Below are 11,754 nucleotides of genomic sequence, written 5' to 3' on the forward strand. Positions count from 1 at the left end.
CTATAATCAGTGAAGTGAAGGATATAAAGTTACTTCTCCAGAATATGTTTTTCAGTGAGTTATCTCCATGGTAGCATCATTCTAAGATAATAGAAGACAATTGATGCTCAGTAGTGAAGCACAATTTGAATTTTCCAGTTTCTTGGTCTAAGACAAATTAGAGCATAAAAACACAGGATTTCTATGTTTATGAAACCAGAAATACTTATATAAAATTCAGTATCAAACAAAATACATCACAACTTACCCATAGGCTGCCATTTTTATCTAAAGTGGTTGTGAATTTTGAAAGAATAACCAAAATATTCTGAAAATAAACAAAATTATCAATTAAGCAGAGGTACAGCACACACTTGTCTAAACAAACCTTTGAATATCCAGCCCACCCAACAACTGGCAATGTCCAATGACCAATAATAGGATAGGACTATGCCACCATCCTCAAACACTCATCTCTTCTACACATCATACCATCATAATGAATATGATATTGTTAAGATACAATAAAGTTTGTTCATACTTACCTGGCAGATATATATATAGCTGTATTCTCTGAAGTCCGACAGAATTTCTAAAAACTTACGACACACGTAGTGGGAGTAGGGTGGTTAGTACCCATTCCCACCGCTGGGAGGCGGGTATCAGGAACCATTCCCATTTTCTATTCATAATTTTTATTTCCACTGTCTCCTGAGGGGAGGTGGGTGGGTACTTTAAATATATATATCTGCCAGGTAAGTATGAACAAACTTTATTGTATCTTAACAATATCATTTTGTTCATGAAACTTACCTGTCAGATATACAGTAGGTCCCCCCACCCGTTAGTTCGCGGGGGATGGCGTACCAGAAACCACCCCGGTGAATAGTTAGAATTCCGCGAATGTTTGGAACCCCTATAAAAATGCTAAAAACAGCCTATTTTGTTAGTTAAAACTCAAGAAAAACCCACTAAAAATTTTCCTACATGGTTTTTTTAATAGTTTTATCACAAAAAGTGCATTTTATGATGAAATTCATAAAAAAAACCAGGAATTTGTGGATATTTATCATAGAAAAATACCACGGATGCGCGAATTTTCCGCGAATAATGCAGGGAAACATTCCCGAGAGAAATCCGCGAATGTGTGAGTCCGCGAATCTGGAGAACGCGAATGCAGGGGGTCCACTGTATATATAGCTGAATCCCACCTTTGGAGGTGGGAGAGACAGAAAAGGATTTTAGGAAACATATACATGTAGATGATTGACATCTTGGTTCCTTACCTGTTAGCATAGCTGACTTCGTGATTACTGTCACCCAAGCCTGCATCTGCTTCACTAGAGTTACCAACAAGGTAGAGACCTGTGTAGTTGGTGCGCTCTAGATGATCTGTCAACGGGGACGTGACCACAATGTGACTAGACCATGACCATACTTCTGAGGGCAACGAGGCAAAACCACCACCTAAGTTAGCCTAACAAAATACTTCCACATAAAAAGGCTAATAGAAGGGAAGTCCGCATTCGGCGGCCGACCCTACAACCATAAACCAAACGAAGACTAAAAACTCACCTACCCTTTTCTATGGGAAAGGATGAGTGCTACCTCCTGCCCCCAAAATAGTGTCTGCGGCGACGTATGGCCCAAGAGAGTAACAGTTTTCGTATGTCGTTTTCACCTCCCGTAGGTAGTGCGAGGTGAACACCGTGTTACGCCTCCAAAAAGTGGCACTCAAAATGTCTTTGAGGGCCATATTTTTCTGGAAGGCTATCGAGGTCGAAATAGCCCCCACTTCGTGAGCGTTAACTCTCAACATTCCAAAGTCACTATCCTTGCAAGATGAGTGAGCCTCCTTTATGGTGTTCCTTAAAAAGAATGCCAGTGCATTCTTGGACATGGGCATATCTGGTCTCTTGACCGAACACCATAAGTTCTCCGCAGAACCTCTACAATTCCTTGTTCTCCAAAGGTATTCTCTTAGAGCCCTGACAGGATACAGGACCTTTTCTGGCTCTTGACCAATGATCTCTGCCATACCCTTGATCTCGAACGCCTTAGGCCAAGGGTTGGAGGGGTTTTCTTTCTTAGCCAGAAACGTCATTCCCAAAGAGCAGACCGCATTATGCCCTTTGAAGCCGACGTGCTTACTAATAGCTTGTATCTCGCTACACTCTCTTCGCCGTCGCCAGAGCAGTTAGGAATACAGTCTTCTTCGTCAAGTCTCGCAAAGACGCAGTGTGAAGAGGTTCAAAGCGACTTGACATTAAAAACTTCAGGACCACGTCTAAGTTCCAAGAAGGCAACTTAGGTGGTCTCTAAAGATCTCAATAGATCATGGAGATCTTTGTTATTAGCTAGGTCTAGACCTCTATGGCGAAAAACCACAGATAAAACACTTCTGTAGCCCTTAATGGTCGACACTGCAAGCTTCAAATCTCGTCTGAGATAAAGTAGGAAGTCGGCGATCTGGCTTACAGAGGTCGTGGTAGAGGAAACTCCTTTCTTCTTACACCAGCTCCTAAAAGCTGCCCACTTCGATTGGTACACCGCGATTGATGATGGTCTCCTCGCGGTGGCGATAGCTTTAGCCACAGGTTTCGAAAAACCTCTCGCTCTGGCCAGCTTCTGGATAGTCTGAACGCAGTCAGACTCAGAGCGGAGAGGTTTTTGTGGTACCTCTCGAAGTGGGGCTGTTTGAGTAGATCTCTCCTTAAAGGAAGAGATCTCGGAAAATCTACCAGGAAGGACATCACCTCTGTGAACCAGTCCGCTGCGGGCCAAAAGGGGGAAATTAACGTCAACCTCGTCCCTTCCGAAGCTGCGAACTTTCTCATCACTTCTCCCAGAATCTTGAAGGGGGGAAATGCGTAGAGATCTAGGCCCGTCCAATCCCATAATAGGGCGTCTACTGCTACTGCTCCCGGATCGAGAACCGGGGAGCAGTAAAGAGGAAGTCTCGCCGTTCTTGATGTCACGAAAATGTCCACCAAAGGACATCCCCAAAGACCCCACAGCTCCTGGCATACGTTCCTGATGGGGGGTCCACTCTGTTCGGGCATGCAATTGTCCTTGTCGACTGAGGAGATCCGCACAGACGTTCTCTACTCCGGCAATGAACCTTGTTAAGATCGTGACTTCTCTCACCTTCCCCCAAAGAAGAATCTCTTTCGCTAGAGCGAACAGGGAGCGACAGTGCGTTCCTCCTTGCTTCTTCAAGTATGCCAGGGCTGTGGTGTTGTCCGAGTTGACTTGGACTACGCGACGGGAGACTTTGTCTTGAAAGAACAGGAGCGCTAACTGAACCGCTGACAGTTCTTTGAAGTTGATATGCCAGGCTACCTGTTCCCCTCTCCAGGTGCCTGACACTTCCTCCCCCCCCCCCCCCCCCCCCTAGTGTTGCTCCCCACCCCGTGATGACGCGTCGGAGAACAACACTAGGTTGGGGTTCCGAAGCTTGAGGGACATGCCCTCTGACAGCTTCAACGGATCGAGCCACCATTTTAGATGGCTCTTTACCTCTTCTGAGACGGTCAAAATCATGTCGAGGTTGTCCTTGTCTGCCCAGCTGTCCGACAGGAAGAACTGAAGAGGTCGGAGGTGTAGCCTCCCCAGGGAAACAAACTTCTCCAGCGAGGAAATGGTCCCCAGCAGACTCATCCATTCCCTCACCAAGCATGGACCTCCTTCCCTAAAAAAGGCTGACACTTTTTTTTTTCTATGCCTTGTTGCTGACGTTCCTGGGACGGAAAAGCCCGAAAGCACTGAATCCATCTGAATCCCAGATACACGATGGACTGTGTTTGGGGTCAGATGTGACTTTTCGAAGTTCACCAGAAGTCCCAGGGACGCAGCTAAAGACAGAGTCGTTTGCAGGTCCTTCAGGCACCGGGTCTGCGAAGAGGCTCGTATGAGCCAGTCGTCCAGATAGAGCGAGATCCTGGTGTTGGAAAGATGGAGCCACCTCGCCACATTCTTCATTTAGATGGTGAACACAAATGGGGCCGTGCTCAGTCCGAAACAAAGAGCCCTGAACTGAAATACCTTTCCTTTCAGGACGAACCGAAGGTACTTCATTGATTGGGGATGTATCGGGACGTGAAAGTAGGCGTCCTGAAGGTCGAGTGATACCATCCAATCTCCAGGTCTTAAGGCCCCCAGAACTGACTGAGGTGTCTCCATCTTGAACCTCTGCTTCTCTATAAAGAGGTTCAGACGACTTACGTCCAAGACCGGCCGCCACCCTCCCGACTGTTTCGGAACTAGAAACAATCTGTTGTAAAATCCTGGCGTTGCCAGGTCTAAGACCTGTTCCACTGCTCGCTTCTCCAGCATCTGCTCGAGCAGGTCGAAAAGTATCTTCTGCTTTTCTCGAGGATACGACGGGGACAAGTCCCTGGGAGTGGAAGTCAGCGGGGGCGACTTTACGAAAGGGATTTTGTACCCCTTCTCTATGATGTTGAGAGACCAGGTGTCCGCCTCTCTCTCTCTCCAGGCTTCTACAAACAACTGCAGCCTGGCTCCTACTGGCGACTGAAGGACGGATCTCTCACTTCTTGCCCCTAGACTTAGCCGGGGCTCTACCTCTAGGAAGACTTCTTCCTCGGGGTGAAGATCTAGCTGAAGTTCCTCCACGAAAGGGCTTCTGCTTTCTAATAGATTGGCCTCCTGAAGACGTGGAAGGGCCAGTAGGACATCGCGACGACTGAGCAAAAAGGTCTTGAGTGGCTTTTTCTTGAAGGCTTACTGCCAGATCCTTCACCATAGCCTGGGGGAAGAGATGGCTCGAAAAAGGCGCATACAAAAGCTCTGCCCTCTGTGAGGGAGAGACAGATTTAGCTGCAAAATTGCAATAAAGCGATCTCTTCTTCAAAACGCCTGCTGAAAAATGAGAGGCTAACTCCTCCGAGCCATCCCTGACTGCCTTGTCCATGCATGACAATACACTGGACAGCTCCCGGAGGCTAATCGAATCTGGCTTACGAGACTGGTTGTCTAACCCTCCCAGACACCAGTCTAAGAAGTTGAAGACTTCTAAGGACCTGAAAAGGCCCTTCAAAAGATGATCCAGTTCTGAAGTCGTCCACAAAACTTTAGCTGAAGCTAAGAGAGATCTCCTAGAGGCATCCACAACACTGGCAAAATCTCCTTGCGCCGAAGTAGGAACCTTCAGTCCCAACTCTTCACCAGTTTCGTACCACATCCCTGCCTTACCGCTAAGTCTAGACGGAGGCAGGGCGAAAGTGGTCCTTCCTTGTGCTTTCCTAGATTCCATCCAGGTGTTAACCTTATGGAAAGCCCTCTTGGTAGATAGCGAAGTCTTCATTTTAACAAAACCACCAGCGTCTTGCTTGCTTTCGACGAAGAAAAAACTGCGAGGGAGGAGAAGGCGGAGCAGAAGGAAGGAGGGTATCCTCTGAAGACGAAATCGACGGAGAAGCCGAGCCAAGACTTGGTAGTCCGAAGAAGCAGACGTCGAAGGTTGTTCTCCGTCAACATCTTCAAAAGAACAGCTTAATTCCCCTTCTTCTTACCAGACGTGAAACCCCGCGAAGGAAGAGGCAAAAGTCCTTTCGCTCCGAGTCTCATATCCGAACGATGTCGAGAAGAAGTGGGGAACAGACCCGAAACAGAATCCTTCACAGTCACAGGGTCAGAAACCAAAGCTTGAGGTGAACGTGATGTTGCACGAAGTCGTGAAGCGTCAGCAAGAGACTCGGGAAAAGCGTCCGAGTGAGAGCGAACTTCCACGTTCGCATCCAAAGCGATCTTACGAACTCCTCTAGAAGCGTCCAGCGGAGCATCCATCGTAGCGTCCAAACAAGCGTCAAGCGAAGCGTCCCTCCGAACGTCCCGCGAAGCGTCCCTACGAACGTCCTGCGAAGATTCAGGTCCTGCATCCTGATGAGCGTCACGTCGACGAGGAGCAGAAAAGGAAGACGCTCTTTCCTTACTACGAGGATCAACACGTACAGAAGTCCGTCCAACAGGTACAACATCGTTGTCAAGCAAAAGCGTCGAGATCGAATGCCGGATCGTCCTCTCGCCGAGAAGAGAGGGGAGAGTGATGAGACCTCTCTCTCTCCAAGGGAGCAAGAGTCAAATGACGTCTACCGCCACCTCTAGACGAACACTGGGGAGAAGAACGAAGTCTAGAGGGCGAAACACCAGGAGACGGGGAAGAACGAGGAGAAGGCGGAGGAGACTGTCTGGTCCTTTTGATCGGCAGTCTGTCGTCCTTCCTGCGACGAGGAACTGTCTCCTTCTGCTTAAGCAAAGCATCCAGTTGATGTTGCATAGCGAGGATGATCTCAGTCTGAGAAGTCTCCTTACGAGGAGAAGAGCTGTGGCTGTGAGAAGGCGAGGGGCGAGGGGACGCCTTCTTCCTTCTCACAGGAAAAGCCCTGGCTCTAGAGCGACTGGGGCGCTCGAAGGCGTCATCGTCAGATGACCTCCTAGTCTTCTTCTGGGGCGGTGGGAAAAGCTACGCTTTTCCGGAGAAGACCGCCAATCAGACAGAGCATGACGTGAAGCGTCTTGATCTTGGAAGGTCCTCTTCAGAGGCCACGAATCCGGACGAGATTCCCACCTTGCGCGGGGGGAGGACGCGTTGGAGGACGAAAAAAAACAATCCTTAAGGAGGCGTGCTCCGAGCACGCTCCTTAGCAGCCTGAGAAGCGTCTACAGGAACTGCTGAAGGGACGTCAGATCGGTGGGGGATCCCCGTAACCCTCCTTCGGCCTTCCGAAACATCGCCCTCTCCCTGAGTCCTGGGAGTCCGGCAGAGGTCCCAGCCTAGAGGCGCTATAGGCCGATCTGACGCCCCCTCCACTTCACTAGGGGCACTATCACTGCACTTAGCACTTTGCCTGTTTTCAAGGGCAAGAACTTTGGATTTCAAGCGTCTTCAACGAATCCAAAATAAGCGAAAGGGCATTACCCTCCGCAGACACCACTTGAGGGCCCGAAGGCAACACTACGGGGTTAGGAGTTACAAACTCTACAGGAGGGTTAGAGGGGATACATTAATACCCTGTCTGCTACCCGATTTTGACTCCTGGAGGAAGACCTCCTGATCCTGTCACGCTCTAATTTATTAACGTAGGATTCATACGTCTTCCAATTCAAATCAGTTAAACTTTCCCATTCAGTGCAGCCGCAATCATACATACACACTTGTCCCCTACAACCTTTACATACTGTGTGAGGATCAACCAAAGCCTTTGGTAGCCTCAACCTTACATTCATCCTTCATACACACCCTGGCGCTAGCCGAACTAGACCCAGACATCTTATTTAAGGAAAAAACCAAGCCAAAATCAAAACAATCCACAGTCAACGTATGCCTAGCTATCGATCCAATATCAAAAAACCAAAATGTCAAGAGGATACTCAAGCAATAACAATTTTTCCAAAATCCTGAGGCAGAGGTGCTGTAAACAGTTGTTTACAACACCGGCGACAGAAGAAATCTGATAGAAAATGGGAATGGTTCCTGATACCCGCCTCCCAGTGGCGGGAATGGGTACTAACCACCCTACTCCCACTACGTGTGTCATAAGTTTTTAGAAATTCTGTCGGACTTCAGAGAATACAGCTATATATATATCTGACAGGTAAGTTTCATGAACAAAACACAGGGCTTAATGTATATCATACACTTAATGGATGCAAGCAAGTTTTGTACAATCTAATCATATGCCACTTTGTAACAAACCACTGAAATTCCTTTGAACCTGTCACGGATAATGAAACGACCACTGCACAGTAGTTCAATTCAACTCAAAACTCAGGAGGTAATAGCTGTATAAAAAATTAAAAACATCTGAAAAAACTGTTATAGTTGCCACGATAACAATATTTAAGCATGAAACACTAAAATGACAATTTGTCCAAAATTGCATTTTTCCTAACTATACAAACCTGAGGTCCTTTTACAATAGGAAGGTACTAGCGGCAGCTGGATAGGTCGTAAGCTTTCGAACAAGGGTTCGGTAGTTAACTGCTTGTCCGACAGGCGCGCGCGCGCGACTGGGAGGTAAACAAATCACTTGCTTTTGGCCCAAGCAAAAAACTGCAGAGTGAGGGGTGGCATGAGGTGGGGGCTATGTGTAAAAGGACCTCAGGTTTGTATAGTTAGGAAAAATGCAATTTTGGACAAATTGTCATTTGTTCCGACACGGCATACAAACCTTCGGTCCTTTTTTACAATAGGAAGACTCACTTCTTGGTGGGTGGAATCTGAGTCTTTTGTGAACAGACTGGTGTTCGCCCAACCTTGGAAGCCTCCCTGGTCGTAAGAGCGAGGGAGGGATCCAAGCCTCTGTCCGATTGATCGGGGTGTGCACCGCAGGTCAATGGTCAGACCTCTGGACCGAGTACTGAAAGAAGAGGCAAGCGTATCTCTTCGTAACCAGCAATGTAAGAACTTGTTCCTGTACAGGAGCAAAGATAAAGTCATGGTTTTGACTCTTGTAGGCATCCACTTCCCCCCCTTGTAGAGGAAGTGGTGGATATTCTGCTCCTATCCCTAGTGAAAGGGATAGGATGGGGCTCTGTCATTTAGCTCACCTCGGCATCTCGTCCTTATCCAGCAGGGTAATGACCGTATCCCTCTAACCCACAGGTAGAGGGGTAGAAAAAGATAGAAAGAGAACCAGTCACTTTCTCATTCACTATCTATTCATACAGTCACACCAGGACTCGATGCTGTTCAGCCTGCTAGGGTCTGGGTTAGCTAGACGACGTGTTGAGCAGCCACCACGGGTCTAAGGAAACGATCCAAGGACCTATGGGCAATATCCAAGAGGTATAAGGAAGGTGCCGGTGGTCTGGTTGTACCAGACCCCTGCCTTCCATACCTGCGCCACGGAGAAGTTCTTTACGAAACGCCAACGAGGGGTCCAATACTTCTGACTTCGTGAGCTCTCGGACGGGGACGTACGGATGTCGTCACTACCATCAGCCTCATACGCCCTCCTGAAGACCTCACGCAGCCAGGACGAAAGAGTGTTCTTGATACTTCTTTCTTGGTGACCCCGTTGCTAACGAAGAGGCGTCGACACTCAGGCCGAGGTGTCGAGTTCTCTTCAGATAGCGCCGTAGCGTCCTCCCCCAGGACAAAGCAGCATCTCATCCACATCATTATCTGCATGAAGTTCCCGTACTCTCTTCGCCGATGCCAGGTCCAGCAAGAAGAGGGTCTTGTGAGTTCCCTGGGTTGGCAAGACCTTTGGAGGCTGCTCTTAAGCAAGGAGATCTCGAACGAGTTTCGAGATGTCCAATCCCGTCAGTTTCAGGACGAGCGTCAAGGCGGCTCTGTATCCTTTGACTGTGGGAACTTAGGGGAGCTTCCTCGGCGAAGAAAAACGAGGAAAAACCGCTACCTGCTGAAGAGTGGCTCTGAGAGGAGATAGGCCCCGTCTACGACACCAAACACAGAAGACGGCCGACTTCCCCTGTACACAGCTGCAGAGGACCTGACGGACGTTTCCAGCCATCTCTGTTGCTTGCGCTACGAAAAAAGCTTCTCGTTCGCAAGAGATGGTGGATAACGCCAGCCGTGAAGACGTAGGGACTGGACTGCTCGGTGGTACCGCTCGACGTGTGGCTGGGCGAGAAGGTTGTTGTCAATGGGGAATTTCTCTCGTTCTCTTGCGAGAGAGCCAGCAGGTCCGGATACCAAATGGCCTGTGGCCATTTGGGAGCCATCAGGATCATCCTGAGATTCGGCGGAATGACCAGGTGCTCGACTGATCACCTTTGCGAATCAGGCTGAACGGGGAAAGGCATAGGCGAAGAGGTTGTCCCACGGGTGTTGAGAGCGTCCTCTGCAGCTGCCCATGGATCCGGCACGGCCGAGAAGAACACCGGAGCTTCCTGTTGTGCCGGATGGCGAACAGATCCTCGACTGGTCGCCCCCACAGGTCGAAGAGCCTTTCCGCCACGTCCTGGTGTAGAGACCATTTCGGTCCCTATCACCTGATTCCCGACGGCTCCCCGAGCGTGTCTGCTACTACATTCCTTCCCTGGAATGTAGCGTGCCGACAGCTCTATTGAGTGCGCCTCGGCCCACTCGTGCACCTGCCGAGTCAACTGATACAACGGGAGAGACACTAGGCCCCCCCTGTTTGTTGACGTAAGCCACCACCGTGGTGTTGACGTACATCACACCACTGAGTGTCCCATCAAGCGGTCCTGGAACTCTTGGAGAGCGAGGAACGCTGCCTTGAGTTTTTCAGTACATTGATGTGAAGGTGCTTGTCGTTCTCGTACCACACTTCCTGAAGTCCGCAACTCTTCCAGGTGTGCGCCCCATAAGGGGGTTACTGTCGTCCAGTCACCCGGCTAGGTCTGCTCTCACCTCCTGTGTCCGTGACAATGGAAGCTTGGGGGATCCGTCGCCTGTGACAACTCTCCTTTCAGTCTCCCCTGAAGAGACCGCAGGTGAAGACGCCCGTTAGGGACTGCTTCCGAGTGACGACAGGTGTCCCGATCACGACTTGCCATCGCTGAGCTACCTGTTCCTGCCGAGACAGGAACTGGTTGCTGCCTCCCTGAATCTGCTGATCCGCGAGTCTGTGGGGAAGACTCGCCCTGCTACCGTGTCGATCCGCATACCCAGGTACTTCATCCTCTGCTTGTGCTCGAGATCGGACTTTTCGAAGTTCAGAACGATCCCCAGATCGCGACAGAACTCGAGCAGTCGATCCTCCCCTGTCCTGTAGCAACTGCGAGCGGTAGCTCGCCAGGACTAACCAATCGTCGAGATACCCCATCAGACGTATCCCGTGCGAATGGGCCCAAGCAGACACCAGAGTGAACACTCGCGTGAACACCTGTGGGGCGGTTGAGAGACCGAGGCAACGTGGCCTGAGCTGGTACACCGTCCCGTCGAGGATGAAGCGGAGGTACTTTCTGGAGGACTGATGAATGGGTATTTGTAGATACGCATCCTTCAAGTCCACTGAAAGCATGTAATCGTTCTCCCTGATAGAGTCGAGCACTGCGCGTGCCGTCTCCATCGTGAACCGGGTCTGGGCGAACCAACCGGTTCAGGGGAGAGAGATCTATCACCGGGCGCCAGCCACCTCTCGTAGACTTTTCCACCAGGAAGAGTCGGCTGTAAAAGCCCGGGTGACTGATCCGTGCCGATTTCTACAGCTCTCTTGCTCAGCATGGTCTTGATCTCCTGTCTCAATGCTACGTCCTTCGATGCCCCTGGAACGTACGCCTGCTGTTGGACCGGGTTGGAGGTGAGGGTGACCGAGATTCGAAGGTTAATGGATCTCCCGCCCGAAGGACATCTACAATCCAGGTCTCGGCGCCGTGGCGCTGCCAAGTTGCCCAATGGCTGGCCAGGCACCCCCACCACTTCCGGCAGCAGGTGAGGGGGAACGCCGTCCTTCCACTGTGAACGTCGTCTGGGTGGGGCTAATCGACACCTGACAGGAGAGAGCTGATACCGCTCCGACTCATTCCAGTCCCTCGTCGAGGTCGAAACCTCAGGAGGACCGAAGGGGTATTTAAATACGGTGTCCGAAGACACGTAGCAACGCCTCTGTCGCAGTAGAGGAGGTGAAGTAGCTTGTTCGACCGTCCAGAACTGAGAGAGCCTTCTTGTCCGGAGACGAGAGACTACCTGGTTCAACCCAGTCGGCAAGCTCCGATCGCGGCAGACCCACCGTCGATTTGGGTTCCCTCTCGGGCCCCAAAACGACTCGAGCTGAGACGTGGCTCTGCTGGTGGGAGCGGCGATCCTTCCCCGAGATCATT

At 50.2% G+C, this 11,754-nt stretch overlaps 3 protein-coding genes across 3 annotated transcripts in view; all 3 read right to left on the reverse strand.

Moving 5' to 3' along the window:
* The window catches only part of LOC135209416 (uncharacterized), a 36,984-nt gene extending 36,602 nt beyond the window's left edge, over positions 1-382 (reverse strand). The window contains exon 1 of the mRNA XM_064242103.1: positions 248-382. Within this exon, the coding sequence (XP_064098173.1) occupies positions 248-261 (14 nt within the window). The 5' untranslated portion in view covers positions 262-382. The remainder of the gene's footprint in view (positions 1-247) is intronic.
* Positions 1-11,754, reverse strand: part of LOC135207447 (uncharacterized) — a 217,462-nt gene that overhangs the window by 146,916 nt on the left and 58,792 nt on the right. The window lies entirely within an intron of this gene.
* Positions 7,752-11,754, reverse strand: part of LOC135209430 (probable ATP-dependent DNA helicase HFM1) — a 10,577-nt gene continuing 6,574 nt past the window's right edge. The window contains exon 6 of the mRNA XM_064242108.1: positions 7,752-7,782. Within this exon, the coding sequence (XP_064098178.1) occupies positions 7,752-7,782 (31 nt within the window). The remainder of the gene's footprint in view (positions 7,783-11,754) is intronic.

This window comes from Macrobrachium nipponense, chromosome 11, assembly GCF_015104395.2.
Source record: "Macrobrachium nipponense isolate FS-2020 chromosome 11, ASM1510439v2, whole genome shotgun sequence".
NCBI lineage: Eukaryota > Metazoa > Arthropoda > Malacostraca > Decapoda > Palaemonidae > Macrobrachium > Macrobrachium nipponense.